This window comes from Acomys minous, assembly GCF_964271855.1.
Source record: "Acomys minous genome assembly, chromosome: 12".
In the NCBI taxonomy this organism is placed as follows: domain Eukaryota; kingdom Metazoa; phylum Chordata; class Mammalia; order Rodentia; family Muridae; genus Acomys; species Acomys minous.
In genome coordinates, this window is record NC_140493.1 from 63,955,458 (window position 1) to 63,978,354 (window position 22,897).

A 22,897-nucleotide genomic window follows, 5' to 3' on the forward strand; every position below is an offset into this window, starting at 1 on the left:
TCCTCCCCAAATTTTCTTGTATTTGGAAAATGTCTAAGGTTTTGAAGAAATAATCACCTAAGAACTATGGATTATTATTTTTAGGGAGTTTTAGCTTCTTTAGCCTGTCTGTACGAGGCCTATGTTCTACTTAGTCACCATTTTCCTACACCTTAAACCATCTGCACTGACTACAGTGTATCCTCATCAAGGTTGCGGGACCAAGTGACAAAGTCAATGCAGCTCCTAGAAGACAGTTTCTCAACTATTAACATAAGTTGAAGGCACCTTCTGTCTTGTTACAGCTAAATTCAATTTTATTAACCAGGCCATAATCTTGAGGTTTGGGTACTTTTCTACCTGTAACTAAACATTTTATTTTTAATGTGATCTTCTCATTTTCCCATCATGTGTTGAAAACAGGGCAGTGTGAATCCTGCAAATCTCTCAAACAAAAAGCAATATTCACACAAGGAAGCTCATTCATATGTGGTACAAAAAACAGGAAATACCACACTGGCTTTAATATTTATATTTTATCAAAATTTTCCTGAACTCCATAATGACTACTAACAGTTTTATGATATTATTTACTATACTTTAAAAGTTAAAAAAACAAAACAAAAACAACTGAGCAGAAAGCATACAGAAAACTGGATGTGAGTCTATACAATGATTTACTTTCAGCATGACAGACTTTATTTTGGCACTTTAACAAATTTGCTTTACAGCAGTGACAAAATATTGCCAGAATTTATTTCCTGGCACAGATATCCCAAGCAAGTTATTCTACAAGTAGAATTTCTCTGTTTTGCACAGTTAGAGGTATAACCACTGCATTCTCAGCCTCTGTAATTGAGGGGCCATATACAGTTTTGGAAGGGCTTATCATTTCCTTTTAGTCATCCTAAACAAGGTGAATTACATACGTAATTGGACAGGAATTTGGAAGTTAAGGTCATTATGGATTCAGATGCAACACTGCTCCAAGTGTTACTTTATTTTTGTTTGAATGAGTTCTGTGACAGGTCCAGGGAAAGTTCTCAAATGAAATAGTCAAACTTTATTAAAAGTAAATTTTGTGCTGGAAAAGTTGCCGTTTTTGCTGTCTTTTTTCTTAGCCCATGGCTCACAGTTTAAAAATAAGATTAATGGTAAAATAGAAAATAGAACAGGAAAAGGAAATGCTCTGTACAGTGAGTACCAACCAGGGTACCCCATCCCTTCATCTCCTCCTCTAGTTTTACTTTCCTAGCAACATCCATACTAATTAACAAGGCTGCCATTTCATACCCAGAGCCTCCCTACCCTTCCCTCCTGCCCCATGCAGTGACTGTGGTGTTCCTCAAAGGGTTTTTCTGCCAATCTCCAGTGGAGCTTTGACAAAGAAATGATTCTATAGGACTGACCCAGATACCTATTTCCTTCCAGAAAGGTCCCCTCACTTCTTTGGAACTTATACTTCTAAGAGTAAATTGCAAAGGAGGACATCTGTGTCAATATTCCCAGTAGCTATGCTATAAAGATTTCAAAGCCTGAAATCCCCTGGCAGGCTTCCTATCCCTATACCTAGACACACGCAGGATGACAGTACACTTCTAGCCAATTCAGAGGTGGATCTGGTAATAAACAGCTTTACTGAGGGGCTCTTTGGTCTTGACTTATGGACACTATGGGATACTCAGAAATCCAACCCATGCCTTCACTGAGAGCAGACGGTCAGTCATAGCAAAAGGGAGATGTACATTTAAGAAATGTACAAAATTTATAACAGTGACATTTTCAATATTAGGCCACATGATTTATTCAGTAGTTTGTTTGTTCCCAAATTACAATTTATGTCTATTCATAAGACTACAAAAGTTACCATTAGAATTGTCTGTGCTTATAAAATACCTACTCTTTTTTAAAACTGTTATATATATATGCTCATTAACACCAGTCTGCAACAAGTTACATAGAATCATAGGCACTTCAAAGGTTTAAAAAGATGTTTACAACTTAAATGCATTTTAAAGAAAAAAATGATCTTTTTTTCTTGTACCTTCAAATTGCAAGAAATTAACAAGTACAGTGGCCAAAGGTATCTGCAGCAACTTCTCAAAATACTGTTATCATCTTTGGGTTTGCTGAGGCTTGTCAGTTACACCAAATCCTCACAAAAGAAGACCTGATTAGATAGCTAGGACTAAACAGTTTCGTAGTAATAATCCAATTTTACACATTAATTTGCTGTTGCAAATCTGCCTGAAGCTACAGGTAATGAAAACTAAAGCAAGTGTAAAATGGATAGTCTGACATTTTAAAAAAATTACAGAAAGTAGAACTTAAGGTTTACATATTTGAAAAAAATCACATATACACTAAATTACCACTATTGTAATCATTCAAAGACAAATTGCACCGTTACAGCTATAAAAGGCATAAGGTTTTGTTTTTAAGGAAGGGGACAAGAAGGGACAGTGGAGTAGAGGGATATGAGATAAATAAACAAAGATCCACTTGGTAGATCAACTGAGACATGCTGACGAGGGGAACAGCAGTCATCTTTGAACCAGAGGACAAACACAATCATTTTGTATTTGCACATAGATGTTCAAATCAATTCCATGAATGTCAAGGGTTTTCGCAACATAATATTTTGCCACTGCTATTCACAGAACACTGCAGATGTTAAATTTTTACTTTTAAGTCATTCTAAAGAAATACATGAAGTTTTAAATACAATGGGATATTTATCATTGAAGGGCCAGTATGGCTCTGTAATGAACAAAACAAATAACAAAGATCTTCATTATTCTATGCCAAAGCTTTATTTTTAAAAGTTCAGTGATCTCCTAAATAGAGACACTAAGTGGGAGCTTTTATGCATAAAACTCCTTAGTAGGTGCCTTCTGATAAGCTGCGCTGGATGGTTTCCTTTCCCCAAGGTCATAGCTTCCTTCATCTTTCTTCCTCATGCGGTACACCAACAGCAGAATGAGGAAAATGGCAAAGAGGAAGCCGATCACTCCACCAGCAATGACAGCTGAAACAGAAAGAAAGAGTCCTTTGCATGAGGTTCAAGGTTTGCAGGAAATTGTGTGGACAATTCCAACCTACTGACACTTTAATAAAAGGTTTAATTTGAGAACCTAAGTTTTAAAAAGAATAATCTGTATTCAATAGTGTTATTCCTCAGAAAGGTATGGATTAGCCGCTCGAAGGCCTTCATAAGAAAAATCCAGTGGTAACTTCAACTAATTCTCCACTTTCAAAAGCACAAGCCTTGTGTTCAGTGGTTGCATTTTACAGTGTCATCCTCAAACCACAATGAAGGCACAAAACATGATACAATCGTTTTAAAAAGTGAAGAATAAGTACAGAAAGCATGCAAATGCGCATCTATTCTTGAATTTGAGGAGACCCTTAAACAAATTAGGTGTTAAATCTTGTAAATAATCTTTTTCCTTTTTAAAACAAGTATCAATACAGGTTGTGGTCGGTATCACTTATCAGAAATATCTGGAATCAGGAGTGTTTTTTAAAAAAGACATTTATTTATTATGTGTACAGTATTTCACCTGCATGTATGCCTGATCTCATAGATGGTTGTGAGCCACCATGTGGTTGGTGGGAATTGAACTCTGGACCTTTGTAAGAGCAGCAGGTGCTCTTAACCTCTGAGCTATTTCTCCAGCCTGATTTTTTTATTTAAATATTTACATGTATGCAATGAGCTAAGAGTGATTAGGTCCAACTCTAAGCACCAAATCCATTCATATTTTCATAGATAGTTTATACACATAGCTCAAAGAAAAACACAAGTTAACAAATAATCCCATTCATGAGACAAAGTTTGTGTAGTGTTACTGTTTTGGGGGTACAACCCACCCTGAGATCAGAAAGTAGAACTTGTTGCATCATGTCAGGCTTTAAAAAGCTTTGGCTGTTTGGAATATTCCAGATGCTCAGATCAATGATGCTCAACCTGTACTTTCATCAGGTGAATTCTAATTAGAGGCAAAATTCTAATGTTGGCAGCAGCAGCATTTGTGCATGTTCCTTCTCTGATGTGGGTTTTGAACTCTGAAGGTCACCTGAAGACTGGCATCTGTCTGGCATCTCCTGCCTTGTCCTCGTATCCAACAGTTCTGGGCTGATCAATCTTACTACTCCACTTTGATGTCCTTGAAATGATGGATTGTAGCCTGAAATTGTCTCCCACTTTAGCCTTTAGCTGGCCTAAGGGTAGGCCAGAGGAGTTAACAGAATATAGACAAAGTAGTCCTAGCCTCTCACCTGTCATTCTGGAATAAAAAGCCTAGAGATTGCTTCTGGGAGGCCACTAATTAATCGCAAGCCTTACTTTGGCCTCTGAATGCCACTTATCCCAAGCAGCAGGGCTCTTTAAGTTCCTTCCCATTTGACCCTGTTGGCAACTCACCTGCTAGGACTTCTGTCCTTTTAAACAGATTGTCTGAATGTTTCTCTGTGTACACGTCTGTGCTTTTTACCGCAGGGCCCAGCTTCTCTTCTGCCTCAGAAATGTCAACTTCTGCCTTGTCAATTTCTTCAGGTGACTGGTGTGGAGAAGAAAGAAAATACAAATATCGCTCTTTATAAATGTATTAGGAATAGAAATAATAAAGTACATCCCTAATTTCCTTTCTTTAATAAACAAGTTTAGTAAATAATAGCAACAATAATTTGCATGATATTTGTATGCCAATGGTTGAGGCCCTAGTATGGACCCATGTAGCTTGTGGTTCTGGTATCATGGAAGCAAAGATCAGTAGTTAATGCATTCATAATATAAGAATGATGTACATAGTTATTTTACTGACAATTCTCAGAATCTTTACTTTCTGAGCTGGGAAGATGGCCCTGTCCATCAAGTTCTTGCTTGTTTTGCAAGCATAATAATCTGAGTTTGACCCCTTGGAGTCCCATGAATCTTATGGCTTTGGACCTCACTACTAATGGGAAAACATTGTCAACTCTGTTAAAAGTTTCTATTGCCATGAACAAACTCCATGACCAGAAAGCAAGTTGAGGATAAAAGGGTTTATTTGGTTTACATGTCCATGCTGTTCATTATTGAAGGAAATGAGGACAGGAACTCAAACAAGGCAGGATTCTAGAGGCAGGAGCTGATTCAGAATCCATAGCAGGGTGGCTTGCTTCCCCTGGCCTGCTCAGTTTGCATTCTTATAAAACCCAGGACCACCCTCCCAGGGATGCCACCACTCCAATGGGCTAGTCCTTCCCCCATTGGTCACTAATTGAGAACATGTCTTTAAGCTGGATTTCATGGAGGCATTTCCTCAACTTATGCTCCTTTCTCTCTGATGATTCTTGCTGTGTCAAGTTGACATAAAACACGACAGTACAAACTTTAAAGTCAGTTGATAATGAGCCCCCACCTATCCAGACCTATTCCGATCGCTTTGAAGAATGCCTAGATATCTTAACCAGAGTAACGTTCCATGTGTCATTCAGTTGCTTCGTGGATGTTGGAGTTCTTCTGAGTCAAGAAGACAAAAGAACAAAGAAAAAAGTTCATTTTCTTGGGCAGCCTCAAAATCATTTTTATGTTTAGGAAGAACCACAAGCTAGACAAGGTGGATTTACTTAAACTCTGGTGATTATGGGACTCAGTAGGTCCCCATCTCATTGATCAGAACACATGAAACTTCCACTAAATACAGGAAGTAATAACATTGATAGTCATTACTTTTCCAAGCTACAAGAATCCTTGTGCTTCATAACTCCTAAGCTGCCATGATTTCCATAAATTATAATTCTTACTGCTGCATAAATAGAAAATGGTTTCACTGTATTCTGTGTGAGTAAAGAAGAAAACATGGGTGGCTCTCATAAGTCCTGCTGTGTCCAAGTAAAGCAGATGAAAGAAGCCTGTTGGCAGTACTTTGCATGTTCTCTCCATTTTCTTTGTATAGAATTCCCATCGCTAACTGGTTGCCTGGTGCGGTGGGCAGCAGATCAGAGACTGTCTTATCGAAGTCCCCATCGAGGAAGCACATGCTTCTCTGCTCATTAGGATTGCTGTGTTTGCTATGCAGTTAACAGTTAGGAAAGGGGAGTGAAAAATCAAGCAGGTTGGATGATACTCATGTGTGTGAGTGCAGGGAAGGATGTGAGTGAACACTGCAGGAAATAAGATAGACACTGAAGCTTTGACCCCAAGTTTATGTATTCCTATCATGTTTACTCCATTATTTTTTCAATTTATTTACCTTAATTTTATAAGCACTGGTGTTTTGCCTACATGTATGTCTATGTGAGAGTGGCAGATTTTGGAGTTACAGACAGTTGTGAGCTGCCGTGTGGGTGCTGGGATTTGAACCTGGGTCCTCTGGGAAGAGAGAAGTTAGTGCCCTCAACTGCTGAGCCATCTCTCTTTCCAGTGTTCCTCTTTACTCCAGTATTGAGACAAGCCACATTGTTTCACCTCCCTTTATTTTTAAGTCCATAAAATCATGTAAGAGTTGACTTGCTTAGTTTCCTTCAATTGAACTTCTGAATAAGAAGGGGACAAAGAATTCATTCAAGGAATGATCTAGAAAGCTGTCCACAGAAATGGCACTTAAGAGAGTGGTCAGTCAGTACGTAAGTCACAAGGTGCTCTAGGCAGAGTAATCATTTGTAAACTGAAATGCTCAATTGAACAGAAGAAGCAGGGATTCTGTGATGCATAAGCCACTGCCCAGTACAGAGCTGATCTGACATGCCTCTCAAAAAATATGTCTATGCAATTATGAGAAGGGAGCACAGATAATTAACTGAAGCCAATTCAAAGCTTACTGAATCCATGTCTGGATGTCTAGGGGCTGTGAAAATGCAGTGGGGAAAAGACTAGGTTCCACAAAAACAAGGACAGGCTCTGTTCACTCTTCAGTCACATATCTGAACAACAATCTAGAGAGAAAAACTATAAACATTACAATAACGCCCCTGTAAGACCTATTCAAAAGCAGACTCTTCATGAAGGGCAACTAGAGGCAAGGTTTAACCTACTTATACCATGTAATTATAAAACAGAAAATAACATTGCTTTTGTCATTATTTATGATCAGGCTCTTCATAATCGGCACCTAGAACTGTGTATTTGACACACACTGATGAAAGCGCTCACAAACATAAAAAGTCTTGCCATTACATTAAATACAACAAAAATATAAATATTTGCATTAAAATGTTCAGGGATCTGTCATTTCTAAATCATCACCAAATGTTGGTTTGCTAAATAAAGCTAATTCAGTTATGCTTTAATGCCAGTTTTTACAAACTTAAATCAATTTTCAATCCATACAGTCCATCAAACTGGAATTTGTTTAGGACAAAACACTGAGGATTGAAAGCCAAAACTTTCTCAGGAGAGTTTCTGACTTCAAGATATTGAGTCTTAACGGTCACTGAGTTGAAGTCATTGCTATATGAGATCACGTCCAACTATGGGAGAGAGCGAGCTCATCTCTCCACAGGAACACAAGCTCACTACCACACATGCTCTGGCATTTTCAACCATCCTACCACCAACAGCACTGCTACATTTCATTCCTTTGCTCCTCATTTCTTTTATTCATACAACTTAGAAACCAATGGAACGGCTCCCGGAAAATGCTAGGCATGTCTGCCCCAGTCCTCATGAATATCTCCTGGCCTTCCTGTTTCCTGGCTGTGGAACCACTTTGCTGGCAATAGTACCAATGCCACAGAAGCTTAGAGAGAGTGTTAATCCACACAGAGCTGACCTCTTGGCTACTGCATGTCTTATGAGAACCACTCATTTATGCCGTAACTTCATGGTCCCATGAGTGGGGAGACCTAAGGAAGAGGAAGGGCAGGGTACTCTAATGGGTAAGTTAAGCCTGCCTGTGCTCCTGCCAGCAGAGAGGTGATTCTTACCCCACAAAGCCTACCACAAAACCTGCATGCAGCAAGAGCCTGGTAACATTTCTAAACCAACACATGGGTGAACTAAAAAGGCAAAAACAAAAACAGACTGCTTGTGTTGCTAAGCTTTCATGAGCAGAATGCCATCCCTAAAATGTATAAACTCTACTACCAAATTATTACACATGCTGTCTTGGTGAGCAGGTCAGATCTCTTCTGTTCAATGAGTTCAACTAACATTCACACAGTGAAACCAGGCCTCAGGTGCCTGCGACATAATATCCACATTTAATTTTTATAATGATCCAAGAAATTTGACTAGGTCCAGAATTCAATACTTAGGCCTTCACTGGACTCTAATATGCAGTTTCCATACTAAATAGCTTATCTAGTAGTGGATGACTAGCTAACTGCACAATAATGCTAACATGGTCAAATGCATAATTTCAGTGTTTTAATTAGCTTGTTTTTTTCTAATTAAGTAAGCTCTCATAACAAATAAATACAGATATAGCAGGTTCATGAGTATCACTGAGACCCCAAGACAGGACTGGAGGCCTCACTCCTTAACCGGTTGCAGTGATCTAAAGTTCACAATGTTTTTTGACATGGGGAGAAAAAAATATGACTTAAGCTAAATAGGCTAAGAGTTTGCTTCATAACTGGGCTAACGAAATTCCACAGTGCCTTGATAAAAAGTGTATTTCTAAGGAAGATGCCTCTTAGGTGATAAGACCAGTGAGCAGGTCAACTGTAAAATGTTGCTAAGGAGCAAAGAGCCATTTACAGCAAGAGAATGGAAGGGTTATTTGCCCCAATATAATTTCAAGTGGAGCCTCTCAAGAAAACTGTTCTGTGCAGTCAAAAGACAGTGGTATTCACAAGTACATATTAATGCAATGCTATGCCAAAGCACCTTGGTCTGAGCAGGAGTAATGCTTTGTGTCTTCAGCGTCATGGTTTCCACTTTGGGAGCAGCACTGGTGAACGAGATCTTTGGAATCAGTCGGGATGTTGTCAGATCTGGACTCTCTATGTCTTCATCAGCTCCTAGGAAAAATATGAAGGTATGCTAAGCATGTGTCTATGACACAGATTTGTACATTGTCAGGCAATACCACTGAATATTGATTCAGAATCATGCTCTGAAGATGCCAAGCCTCGAGTTTCTAGCACAAACATACCTGTGGTCTTCAGTGAGTTTGCAGGGACCCTCGGTAGCATGGTGATTTTTTTTCAGTTAGCAAGAGTGTTAATATACACAAAGCTAAGCTCTTGGCTACTGCACGTCCACAGAGAGCCACCCTTGAACCATTCCCAATAGTCCTGTTTCTCCTCCTATGTGATATTTCTGTGGTTGTTGAAGCATGCCATCTCACCACCCAGGGCTAATCAGAACATGGAAAGAATAGACTGACCTTCAGGTGACTGCTTATCTCATTGTAAGCCCCTTCCTTCCCTAACATTTTATAGCCAACCTTCCCAAAGATGCTGTGGTCCTTCATAAGCTCCTATCCTCCCCATGTCCTCTTCTGTGCCTGCTCCTCCCTCTTTGATTGGCCCTCTCATCCACTATTGATACTTTCTGTTACGATAATCAATGTCTTCTGTGTTGGCATATTCAATGGCTTTATTTTAAGTGGTACTCACTTAATCAACCCTTCTTGTATTGGTGGGATAAATGGTCCCAAAAGTCCATATGCATAACTATACCTCATGGAGCTATTAGAATATAGTGAAACCTTTAAAACAATGGTTGTCTGCCTTCCTAATGCTGTAACCATTTAATCCAGTTCCTCGTGTTTGGTGACCCCCCGATCATAAAATCATTTCATTACTACTTCATAACAGTAATTTTGATATTGTTATGAATTATAATGTAAATATCTGATATGTACAATATCTGATACATAACCTCGAAAGGGTTTGCAACCCATAGGTTGAGAACCAGTGCTTTAAAAGGTGAAGTCTCAAGGAAGATCAATCATTGGGGATCAGTCCCCTGTGCAGAATGCTTTGACCATGACCTCTTCCTGTGTTTCTTTAATTAATGGATGCTTTGCCTGGCTACAGGCTCAAAAGCAACAGTCCAATCAATCATGGACTAAACCTTCAAAACTGTGAGCCCAAATATCATTTCCTATTCTTTAAGGTGTTAATTTCAGATATTTTGTTGGGGTAATAGAAATCTGACCAACACATTCCTATCACAATTGGACACTGTGATAGGAATGTCTCCTTGACACATTCTATTTGTTTGAGAGTTTACAGCTTCCTAATTTTCTCCGGCATTCATGCACACTATAAACAGATATATTCATCTTCTTCCACCAAAACAACAGATAACAAATGCTCTTTATGGCTCAGCTTTAGCGATCTCACCTTCACTCTCCTGCAGTGCTGTGGTTTGTCCTTCTGCTTCCCAGTGCTGGCCCACTCAGTCTTTTCATGTCTGCCAAGACTGGTAATGCATACCCATGTGTGTCTCAACTTTGAGACTTTTGTTAGAGTCGCTCTCTTACATTTCTAGTGAGTTCATGCTCAATTCTTTTAATATCACTTTATCTTGCATGTGGCAGGTTTTTCTGCTCAGTTTGGCATCTTTTTGTTTGTTTGTTTTGTTTTTTTGAGACAGGTTTCTCTGTATAGCCTTGGCTGTCCTAGACTGGGTTTGTAGACCAGGCTGGCCCTGTACTCACAGAGATCCACCTGCCTATGCCTCCTGAGTGCTGGGATTAGAGGTGTGCGCCACTGCACCCGGCTTCAATTTGTCATCTTTAACGAGAATTCTATTATCTATTTCTGTTGAGTAGTACCTTCTGTTGTCACCACTCACACGGTATTCTAATGATTATCATTTTTATATTTCTAGATTTCAATGAATGGATTTTTGCTCTCTTAGGGGTGGAAAACTTCTTTTTTCTCTGTGTTTTTAGTTCAGCCCTTGGGATAGAAAGCTTCACAAACGTTTGTGAAGACTCTCAGTTTGTTGGTTTCCATTCAGAATCCATATTTGTATAATGTGGGTCCCTTCTCTTTGCTGGAATGTATTCTCTGGGCCTTTAGACATTCTCTTCCAAGCCATTTGCTTTTCTACTGAGAACCATGAGAGGAACTAGGCCAGGGGGTACACTGAACAAAACACTGAGGGATGTCAGTGTTTCCAGCTGGGACTGGTCATCTGTGAGGCAGAACCTCTTAATGGTAGGACAGTGTTTTACCACACAAGAGGTAAAACAGCAAGGGGCTGAAAGACAAGCCCTTCTCTCAAGCCCCACTTCCTGGTCCATTCCTTTCTGACAGCCTTTTTGGATGAGATGAGAGGCAGCTCTTTAATCTGTCTGCACCTTGGATGTTCCCAGGTGAAAGAGGACATATAATAGAACCAGGGATATGTTGTTACATGAATGCGGCATTACCCAGCACCAAGTGCTTCACAAATTTTAGTTACACACACTACTACAATGAAAAAGATACCCACAGTGCAGCTCAGTGTAATTTCTAAAGTCAAGAACAATCCGTTTCTGTTTTTTTTAACAGCAAAAATATGCCTAGAGCTAGATTTTTGATTAAAGAAACTTGCCCACATTTAAGTCTTATCTCCTTCTAGTCCATTTGATGAGTGGGTTCATGGCTTCAAATGTGACACTCTAATTAATTAGATGAGTCACAGAGGCTTGTGCCTCTGTTTCCCTTATACTAAATGTAAACACAATCTTGGGAGAAGTCAAGAAAATGAGTTGGGCAACCTCTACAGATCCTTGACAACCTTTGAATACAAAGATCAGTGAGGAAATGGGGAGGACCACAAACACCCATATTTATTATTTCTCAGGACATTTTGAAATGACAGTTACAAGACACTTTTGAGGTGCTAAACAAAAGAGGTGCCATGAATGAAAGATATTAATAGTGTTGTGGGTTGCAGAGAGCAACTCTTTCACACTCATTGTGCGTGTGTGAGATGTATCGCACTCCCTTGAATAACTAGGGCTATTTTTACAGCAGGATGCTGTGGAAAGTCATTGTTACTAGGTTACCTACTGCCTCTCATCCTTTCAGATTGGCCATTTTCAAACTCAAGCTCTCTTATATATTCACCAAGAACAACTGACTTTCATTTGTTCTAGAACATTCTGAAACCTAGGCCAACTTCACTGTTATATATTTACATTCAGCACAATAACTGTCTTGCTAAGACTTTTCTTACATGATACTGGCCAGACATTTCTGGTTTGTCCACTGACTACATATTCAGCTCTTCCTTTTTCTCAGCTTCTTGGAAGCCATTCCTGGCAAAAGTGAAACATTCCAGGTAAGATACATTGGAAAAGATATCCAGGTTCATTTATTCCTCTCGGTATCTATATCCTTTGCAATGAGATGTTAGCTCCCACCATTAAGAGGTGCAGTCTGGGGCTGGAAACACTGGCCAGTGATATACATGCATGGGGCCCTGGTGTTATGGTTTGTGTACGAAATGTTCCTCCACAGACTCATGTATTCAGCCCTAGATCTCTACCTAGTGGTGCTATTTTGCATGTCATTAAAACCTTTAAACAGCAGGGGATGTTGGTGACAGGGCATATCTTGGGAAGTTACACCTAGTCATCACTACCTTACACATCATCTGCTTTCTGCAAACTATGAGGCAAAGGGCCTCCTCCATTACATATTCTATTTGCTTTGTTCCAAGTAAGCACAGCGGGCCAAACAAATCATCTGAAACCATGATCCTCAGTACAGTCTTCCTTCTTGTGACATTTCTCTCAGGAAATTGGTCACAGAAATAATAGAGCTAACACACTGTCTTTTATCACTCTAATATCAACACACAGACAGACAGACAGACAGACACACACGGAAGTGATGCTGTGCCAAGTTGTCAGTCTAGGATTAGATATCTGCTTCACTTTGTGAAAAAAAAAATGGCTGGCCACCTGGAGAATGAAGAGCTACATAGAGTAAAGCCAAGTCTGCTCAGTTTTCACAGACCTAGGACAGAACTAAACCAAGCTTCAGCTGCAAACACAGAAGGGTCCAGCCCCTAAATAGCAAATCTCCAGAATAATGCATTAAACAAATGCCTGTTGCTGCAAGCTACTGAGTGTTGGGATGGTCTGTTAGGCAGCATTGCAGATAATTAATACAACAAAGAAGTCAAAGCAATGAATCAACCTTTATGTTACAAGGCTCCTTTGTAACATTGTCCTTGCTACTTAGGAACAACATATTTTAGAAGCCTCTAAGTTCTGGGGTCTGTGTGTAATCTTAACATAAGCAGTCATTTTATGAAACTCATATTTGAAGGATTTCTTGTGGTTACGACCATATTCTGAAATTTTTAACAAAATTTAAGGCTAATACCTCAATTCCTTTTATCCCTATAAAAGCTTTATGTGGTTGTGGTTATGGTGCTTTTAATACACTGTAGTCCCCACAGAATCATGTGTTTGAACGCTTGGCCACAGGGAGTGGCACTATTAGGAAGTGTGGACTTGTTGAAGGAAGTGTGTCTGCGGAGGTGGGACTTAGAGGTACCCTGTGCTCAAGTTATGCTAGGGCTTTGCTCAGTGTGGTACACAGTCTCCTTCTGCTGCCTATGGATCAAGATGTAGACCTCTCAGCTCCTTCTCTAGCGCCATGCCTGACTGTGCTCTGCCATGCTTCCCACCATGATGATAGTGGACTAAACCTCTGAAACTTGAAGCCAGCCCCAATTACATGTTTACCTTTATAAGAGTTGCCATAGTCATGGTGCCTCTTTGCAGCAACGGAACCTTAATTTGGTGGTAAATACAGTCATTTAAATTCAAAGTTCTCATAGCACAAGTTACACAGATCTAGACATTGTACTCCAAATCATGCTCATGACTATGACAAATGCCATGCTTGTTAGGACAGAAGGCACAACAGAATGTGTGCTTGCTGAGGTACAGAGAATGGCAGCCAGCAGGCAGCCTTACCTGAGCCAGAAGCAGAAGAATAGTCATCATCATCAATAGGATAAACTCCAGAAGCTTCTTCAATGGAGCCGTTATCAAGGTACATGTCCTTATCAGATGTCAGCGCTGCTCTCTGAGAAAGGAAAGACAAGCAACTCAGGATGGTCAGATTAAGAAAGGCTCTGCTTTCTCTACTGTACAAACTTTTGCATGTGCTACACTGAAGACCTGAACCCCTATGGATGTGCTCTGAATCCTCATGGCTAGCCATCCCTTATCCAGGATGGCCTAGCAACCTATAGGAAATCAAAGACTGCCCGACCCAGCCCTGACAAACACACACTCATGTCCCCAAGGAAGCTCATGTGGCCTAATCTTACAGAATGATGACAGCAAAGCCACCCAAGTTCTGGAACAGGCTTAATTCATGCCACTCCACTAAATTTGTCTGAGTATCTGTTGTCCCACATTAATAAACTATCTCAGATATCCCTTCTATCACAAATAAGATTTGTTGATGGAAAAGCTAAGCTACCGAAAACTCAAATCTTTTAAGACTTTTTTGGAGAGCTTAAGCAAGGTATCAGGACACAAACTAAACAATCTCTTAGGGGCCCATCAAGGCACACCAGACTCTCACAAGCTCAACCCAGCTTGGCTTTCTCACTATAGAATAAGTGCTCCCAAATTGCTGTGGAAATCCAGAGATTTCTGTACAGACCAGATCCACACTGGCCAGATCCACGCAAGGCAAACTGCGTGGAGCAGGGCCTGTGGGGCTCCTCTGCCAATCGCGAAGGCCGACAGCAAGCCCACTTCTCAGGCTGGCTGGCTTACCAACGTTTAATGACAAACACAGATAAACCCACAAGAATACTTTTTCTTCTATTACTGGCAGTTAGTGATAGCAAATCATAGGTCTAATGTGGAGAGGGATCAAGTTACCACGTATTCCAGCTCCACAGCTTCTCAGCTTTTCAGTAAGATGTTACTATTAAAGCTCACTATAATGTTGCCAAAGGAATTACTCTCATGAACTACAGGCACAGAAGAGATGGAATGTTTTTTTAAAGGTTTTAGTAAATTGGTATTTTAGCCCCAGTATCTCAGACTAGCAGCTTCTAAACAATGTTTGCCTTTGGAACAGGGGACATTCGTTATTATCCCATTTTTAATGATTAAATTGGATGTTTGTCCCTCACAAGAATTTTTTTAAAATGTTGGTTTCCATCAGATTTCTACTAAAAATAAAACTTGGTTTCAGCAGTCAATAGTCTTCCTCCCTGGGAAGACTAGCAGGCCGGCTCTGATGAGCAGCACTTTATCCTCTCAGGTATCAGGGGTTGGCTGGAGAAACAGAAGGATTTTAAATGTGAGCCCACATGCTCCACAGGCCTTGATGCCAAGGAATAAAGATGGGAATCACTTTGTCTGACATCTCCCACTGACAGATTCAGAGGACATAGCCTTTAGAGATTTGGGTTCCAGCAGCCTGGTTTGCAGGCATGAGTAACGCCCCTCCTATTCCAGCCAAGAATGTTCTGGATCTTTCCTGTCACACAGTTCAAGCTTCACTCTGTAATCTGAGGCAGTTCTACAAAATATCAGCTTCCAATCATCTGTCCATTCCACATTTCAGTTCTCAAAGCTTGAAATATAAATGGGGTCACTTGCATATTGCAGTCCCATTGTATTCTCAACTCTTTTGAGAGAAGACTACGTACATAACCCTCCACATTACTGGTATCCACATCCATGAACTCAAACTACTGTAGATTGAAAAAATGTGTGTGTATGTTTAAAGTATACAATGGTACTAATGTGTCTGAGGTAGGAGGATCACAAGATTGAGGGCAGTCTGGGATACCTAATAAGATGCTGTCTCTGAATAAATAAGTAAATGTAAATAAAAATCTGTATTGAGCATATGCAGACTTTTTTTCTTGCCATAATAAACCACAGCTATTAGCATAGCATTTACATTGTATTTACCCATTATAACTAGCCTAGAAGTGACTTAAAATACACAGGAAGAAACTGGATATGTAGAATTCATGCAAGATCCGTCATTTTATATAAAAGACTTGAGCATCTGTGAGTGTTGGTGTACAAGAGGCATCCTGGACTCAACTGGATACAACACTGAATTTCAGTGTCTGGCATATAGTAGGCACCCAGAAAACACTCCTTGTGTTGAGTTAGCTTGTGCTCCTACCTCAAGCTACTGTTGGTCCTACCTGGATGAAACATTGTCTTGTTAACTTTCCTAAGGACCCATCTACTCTTGTCAAATTCTGCCTGGTTTTCAAAACACATTGACTTCTCTAGTCATTTTTCTTCTATGTTCCTTAGTTATGAACTTGTCTTTGACTTTGCAGCACATATACCAGCTAAGATAGATATTTGCTGATGTTTTTAATTGTCTCATATGTATTCTCCTTGCCTCTGTAGGACAACAACCTGTCAATAGAGGTCTTGAGTAACCTGTGTGACCTTGTTCTTTGTCCAGCTCAAAGTGCATGAGTACTCAATAAATATTTGTCAGCTGAGATTACTAAATCACACTGGCTTAAGCAACCCTTGACTCAGGTTCCAGTAACACCTCCCCCCCAAGACCTCTGGGATCCTCATAGTTAAAAGCTCTTGGACTCAAGTCTGAGGGGTAGTATGCCCCACACTTCCCACACCTTGCACTGCATCTGCCTAAGTGACCCAGGGTCATACACGTAAGAAGCTTTTAGAAACCAGTTTTCTTTTCTTAACACCAAATTCGTTTCATTCTCTTCTTTTCTCTTTCTCAAACAAATCTGATGTGGCAGTGTTAACATTGAGATAATTAATTCTTCTATACCAAGCAAGTTTCCAGTTGTTAGATGACCCAGTTGTCGACAAGTGCTCTGTCCCCAGTGCATGGCAGGAGGAATTTGCCCAGGCAATCCCAGCAATATCACATTTCTAGCACACTGGGTAGCATGACAAGCCACTGGCTTAAGAAGTGATTGTGGGGCTTGGATCCCTATAGAACTTGAGATAGGGTCAGGGGACACCTACAGATGGAATCTGTTTAAAGCCGCTTTGGTCCTGTAGCACCAGACTAGTTCAGGGCTGCCCAGATGTCTGACTGTTTAGAGGCAGCCAAAAGTATTTGTTTTTCCATCATCCACTGGTAATTTTGACATCAAATTAAAAATAATCATCCCCTGCTCTGATTTCAGGATCTCTGGCAACAAAGTGGGGATCAGTCTCATCCTTCCATATAGTTCACCTTAAGAGCAAGGAGGATCCTTTTCACCTGCAGCAGATAATGCTCCATGAATTCCCCCCATGGCTCCATTCCCTCCAAACACTGTTCCAAACAAAACACATGCCATTTCTGACTTCACTCCCTGTGTTAGTAAAAGATTTTTCTGTTAACATGCTTGAAAAGGCTAATGAATTATTCACCAGCATTCCTTTAAGATATGGTGATGTGTATCTCCCTAAGGTCATGAAAAGGGAGAACTCAACAGATTTGGATTTTCCACCTAGCCAAACATCCATACCCCTTGACAGTATATGCTCACACATGCTCAGTGGCTCAGAGGTACAGCGTGACTGAATAAAGGTAACTGAAAGGAAAAACACAGAGGCCAACAGGAGAGCAGACTGTGGAATTTCATACAGAGGCTGTTTAGTTTGGATCACACCGGCTATGAGGTGGAGGTGATGCTGTTGGCTAACAGGGTTCAGAGAACAGCAAAGCTGGCCTTTCAGACGTTCCCCCTTTTGGCTGCTGTAAGATGTGAATACAGGATCAGAATGGAAGCTGTGGAAAGCAAGAGAGAAGTATGTAGAAGAAACCAGCTGCAGGCTGAGCCAGGAGCAACTGGCTCAACAGTCCCCTCTCTGCTTAGCACCTATCAATCTAATCTGCTTCACGGAGGATGAGGTTGCCTAGCTAGAGCCACAGTTGCCAGTTGACTTACATCACTTTTGAGAAATACCTTATTTTTAAAGTGTAGCAGCAAGAAAGAACTGTCTACCTATCTTTGGGCAAAGATGTTCTTGCCCTTTACTGTGATTATATGACAGAGGAATAACCCCATGGATATTTACAGGCACTCATTTTAAGGGTTTTCTTTAAAGAGGCGTGTCTACTGTCTAACGATTTTCCAGATTTACACCATTTCCCTACATACACTCCATCTAAACTATTCATAGAAAAAGGTAAAGTTGAATAGGGGAAAAATTCTTAAATCCTATGCTTAAGAAACTCATAGTTCAGAACTACATTAAATAATGTTTTGTGTATATATGTGTGTGTGTGTTTGCACTTGTACAAACACGTGTATGTGATTGAAAAATAGAATGTAGGGGAAAGGGAAGGCTTATAGAAGAATGTACATGAGCAAAATTGTGTGTGTGTGTGTGTGTGTGTTTGTATATATGTATGTCTTAAGGAAAATTTGATTTTCTATTCTAACAAAAAAGTTAATTAAAAAAACAATAAACACAGCTCAGTTGAGTATGTGACTAAGTAGTAGAACCCTTTTCAGTGTCTTCAGCATCCCTTCCCTTGCTCTGCGAGGCAACATGACAAGAATGCACAACAAAATGAAGTTGAAATTTTCTGCTAGGCTGTCTCATTAGGCCTTTTAAGGGTGACCTAGTTGGTTTCAAATTTGGAAAAAACAGATCAATATCTTCTTGCCTTCACAGGAAGGTGTGGTGAGTTAGTCCTGAACTGTGAGGAAGGCCCCCAGGAAAGATGGCCATGCTTGTGGGAGAAACCCCAACCCACTAAGAATGTGACCAATGAGCTGGCGGGACGGTGCTCACATGTGTAGCCCCAGAACTTAGGAAGCTGGGGAGGGAGGATCAGGGTTTAAGGTCACTTTGTTTGGCAAAACAAGTTTTAGGCCCCACTGGGCTACATAGTGAGAGTCTGTCTCAAGAAAAACAACAACAAAAGGAAGCAGGTGAGGTAGGAAAACAATTTGATTGTTGAGAAAGTAGACGTGTAGTTTCCTAAGGTTCTCATGCACAGAAAAACTAAATGTCTCTAATGAGCCAAGAAAGCATTAATCTTAGAAAAAATGTAAGTGGTTGAAAATGGTTTTTAAAAAGTAACATTGAGTTAGTGCATGGTACTAACTGTGGACATTTCTCTCTATTTAACAAAGAACTGCATCCAGTCAAAAGCAGCTGGATTTCCTAATCCAAAATTCTCACAAAAATTGTGTTTTATTTAGTGCAATAATCAACATACACTCACACATACATATACACACATGCATTCTCTCTCTCTTTCTCTCTCTCTCTCTCTCTCTCTCTCTCTCTCTCTCTCTCTCTCTCTCTCTCTCTCTCACACACACACACACACACACCATTTACCTAAACCAAAATGCCTTGCCAATAAGTTGTGTGGCCCAAGAACACTAAAATACTATTGAGAATTTGTGATTTAATGCTTTCAGATAAGGTGTCTCACTGCATGGATGCTGGTGAATACAATGCTACTAAACTATTTGCCTTCCTACCATGTTGTTTACTGATCCTACTGAATAGTGCCTGGCTCAATAACTTGGTTGTTGGGTAAATTTAAAGTAACATCTCATATTTGTGGGTCCAGGTGGTCTTTTATGCTTATTTAACAGAGTGAAGCCACCTTTTTCGACCCTCATGTGTTAGAACACAAAACACAGATTGTGCTTCCCAGTCTCATTTCTCTTTAATGGGGAACTTGGTGGCAGTGAGTATGTGCTGACAACCATATCCCTGGCATATTATTCTCCAAACCTTATGGCCATAATGCCTTCACTTTCACAGGCTCCCTTTTCATGATGAATCACATTTAACTGAAGAAAGTAAGCAAGACAGACACTTAAACCTCTGCACCAAACTTCTTGACACATCTCCTGCTTTTGTAATAATTATAAAGAAAACCTATATAATCCCATCTGGTGACAATTTTCACTGCTTGCCCATCTGTAACTTCCAAAATTTAAAACCACTGCATTGCGGGGCTCAATTAATATATCTGCTTTTAAAAAGTAGCTCAACACTAGACCATTTGCCTAGCTTGTGTAAGGTCCACAAATCACAAAAAACAAACAAATCCTAAAACCAGTTGGTTTATTGCTCATACTAAACAAAATAAGAGACTTCCTCCTTGGTAACAACCACAACAGAAAAGGTGACTAAGGAATAAAACCAACTGAACAACAGCTACTAGAATCTGTGAACAGAACACACTGGCAAGCTATACTTTTGTTTGCAGTGATGGCTTCAGATTCACAAGCCAGGGAAGAGGGGAAACACCCTCTGTGTTGAATTAAATTTGTTGGCAACAGAAACAGGGATCTCCAAACCAAAGCACAAAGGCAACAGCAGGGATGGTGAGTGGGTTACGATGAATATGCATGACACACAAAAGGAAAATGTCCATTACTTGCAGATGTCCTCCGCCTCGTGCCTGCTTCCTTTTTTGGAATAGCAGAGGGAAGCAGGATGTTTGCAGCTATGTTATTATAAGTATTACTGCCCCTCTCCCTCTGAAGCTAGAATATTCCAGTATTTGATATCCATATGACCACAGTTTAGACTACAGTAAAAATAGAATCAATGTGAGATGAACCTGAAAGATCCAAGTGTTGGAGAAGGTCAGAATTAATAAATTCCAACTGAAGTAATGAGATGCTGTTTCCTGGTAGACTTTGGCAGGAGATGGAGGAAAAGATATTTGGAGTTCATTTCTCATTCATAAGTATTCTGTGAAAATTGTTATCATAGAACAGATTCTAAGCCAAGCATCGGGAGTCAACTACCTCTGGTTTTGGACTTAATAGTTCATTCTAAGGAGTTTTTCAACGCCTCCAATTCTAGGTCCATGTGCATTCTCCACCCAAATCAGGGCTGACAGAATGCCACGAGAAACATATGGGACAGAAAAATGGAAGTGATCTTGACTTCAAAGAGCAGATAGATGCTACAGCTGAATCTGGGAAACGGCTGAGGACTCACTGGCTTGTAACAGTCAGTGTTAGATGAACAGCCAACTCAGTGGTGTTGGAGAGAACTGAGCTAGAAGTGAGTCTGAATGTTGAAGGCAAGTACAGCCCTGCACTGATGCTGTAAAACAAACCCTGTGCCATCTAACCAACGCTATCTAACAGACTCAGGCCCTTTAGAAATTGCCTTGGGTTTTAAGGTGCTTCACAGCTGGGCTTGTGGTCCCTGGAAGGGGCAAGAGAACAACGGACTCAGTGCTTGTCTGGACTATTTGGTGAGACCTCATTTCAAACAAAAAGGGGGTAGGGAGAAGGAAAGAGAAGAGAGGAAGGAAAGTAGGAGGGGAGTGGGAAAATGAAGGAAGGAAGGAGGGGAGGTGGAGGGAGAAAAGGAAAGAAAGCTATGAGACTCTCACTATTAAAGCATATACATCTCAGAAATGATCAGAGAAAGAAATATTTTAAATATGAGAATGATAGTCGTGACAAACGGTTAACTGTGGTGCCTATTGGCACATCAAAGGACATGATGGCCTCCAGGCTCCTTCAGTGCCTGTGACTCTTTGCTCTTCTCACCCTGCACTCTACCTTAAACTTCTTCAGCTCAAGGGCTGGGCTTCCCTTCCTACCAAATCTCATTAACTCCTAACCCTTCCAATGAGGCCGTGAACTCTCTTGGTCTTCTTTTGACTTCCTCTCTTCTCTTCCTCTCTCACCCTCCCCCCCCCCCTCTCATGGCCTCTCTCAGTTTGCTGACCATTTTCAGTATATATTTTTCTCTCTCTCGCCTGCACTCTTCCAGATGCTTCTGGCTGGAGTCTCCCTCATATCTAGAACAAAACCTTCCCCACAACCTTACCTTGGAGAGCTCATGCCCTCACTTTATACAACACCTTTAATCAACACTCAGGAGACAAAAGCAAGCAAATCTCTGATTGGAGGCCGGTGTGATCTATAGAGTGATTTCCAGGACAGTTAGGGCTACAAAGAAAAACTTTGTCTCAAAAACCACACACAGACAAACAAGGTGGAAGGCTGATGAAGAATGATGTTATATTCTTTACTTTATACATAAATGCACACACACACATGCCTATGCACCACATATAGAAGCAAATCTCCTATAAGCATCCATGTATACACCAGAACACATGAAATAATCTGCAGACAGCCTCATGGAATCATATGGCGGTATACATGGTAAGTGCTAAGAGGACTTCACCATTCAGAAAGATGTGCTAAGGTCATAAAAGAGTTCTTGCACCACTTCTGACACATTTCCTTTAAGGTCATAAAGGCAATGAGTCTAATACAACAGATAGGAGTCCAGGAACTAACTGCCAATTTTCTTTAGCTATTTCTTGATTCTAGTCACCTAGACAAGTAGAAAATCTACTGCAAGCTATGGGAAGGTTACTTGGTTGCCCAGGTAACAAGCATGTTTCCAACACAGCTCCAGGACCTAAGTGTGTCCTGATACCTCTAGGCCTCAAAAATACTAACTAGCTATCCAGTGTCTGAACTCCTCCTGGCTTTCAGTATCCTTGCTATGACACAGACATTGCTGCACAGAGAGACATGCCTGCTGATCACAAGGAAGCCTGAGTTCCATAACTGTATAATCTAAGAGGCATGTTTACACACATTTCCAGCTATTCACTTAGAGTAAAGTTGGAAAACACATTAACACTTTCAAAAAAATCTAAACCAACACACTTAAGCAATAAGCTGAAACAGAAGCAATAAATGCAAAAGTTAGATAAGAACAGTGCTTTCAAAGGAGTGGAAACAGATGACTTTAAAAGATAGGCCATGAGTACCTCACAGAAAGCCACCATGCAGTTGTATGTGCCCAAGACATTACTCATCTTCCTGATGACCTCCTGGAAACAACACCACTTTCTTCCTAGATGCATAGCCCTAACTCGGTGTTTCTTTTCATTATAGAAAGGAACTCTTCTTGACCAAACTTTTTAGCCAGATAAAACAAATGAGAAGGTCCCAACAGCTTTAAAAGAACGGTTTCCTTGATAGAGAAACCAGGAAGAGATTTTAAATCTGTTTGCATCTATTGTGAAACGTAGT

General features: G+C 40.4%; 1 protein-coding gene across 1 annotated transcript in view; it reads right to left on the reverse strand.

Annotated features, from left to right (window-relative positions):
• Nucleotides 1-456: 456 nt before the first annotated feature.
• Nucleotides 457-22,897, reverse strand: part of SDC2 (syndecan 2) — a 91,973-nt gene continuing 69,532 nt past the window's right edge. The window contains exons 2-5 of the mRNA XM_084751336.1: nucleotides 13,845-13,956; nucleotides 8,795-8,928; nucleotides 4,406-4,541; nucleotides 457-3,007 (exon numbers count right to left, since the gene is read on the reverse strand). Of these exons, the coding sequence (XP_084607462.1) occupies nucleotides 2,844-3,007; nucleotides 4,406-4,541; nucleotides 8,795-8,928; nucleotides 13,845-13,956 (546 nt within the window). The 3' untranslated portion in view covers nucleotides 457-2,843. The remainder of the gene's footprint in view (nucleotides 3,008-4,405; nucleotides 4,542-8,794; nucleotides 8,929-13,844; nucleotides 13,957-22,897) is intronic.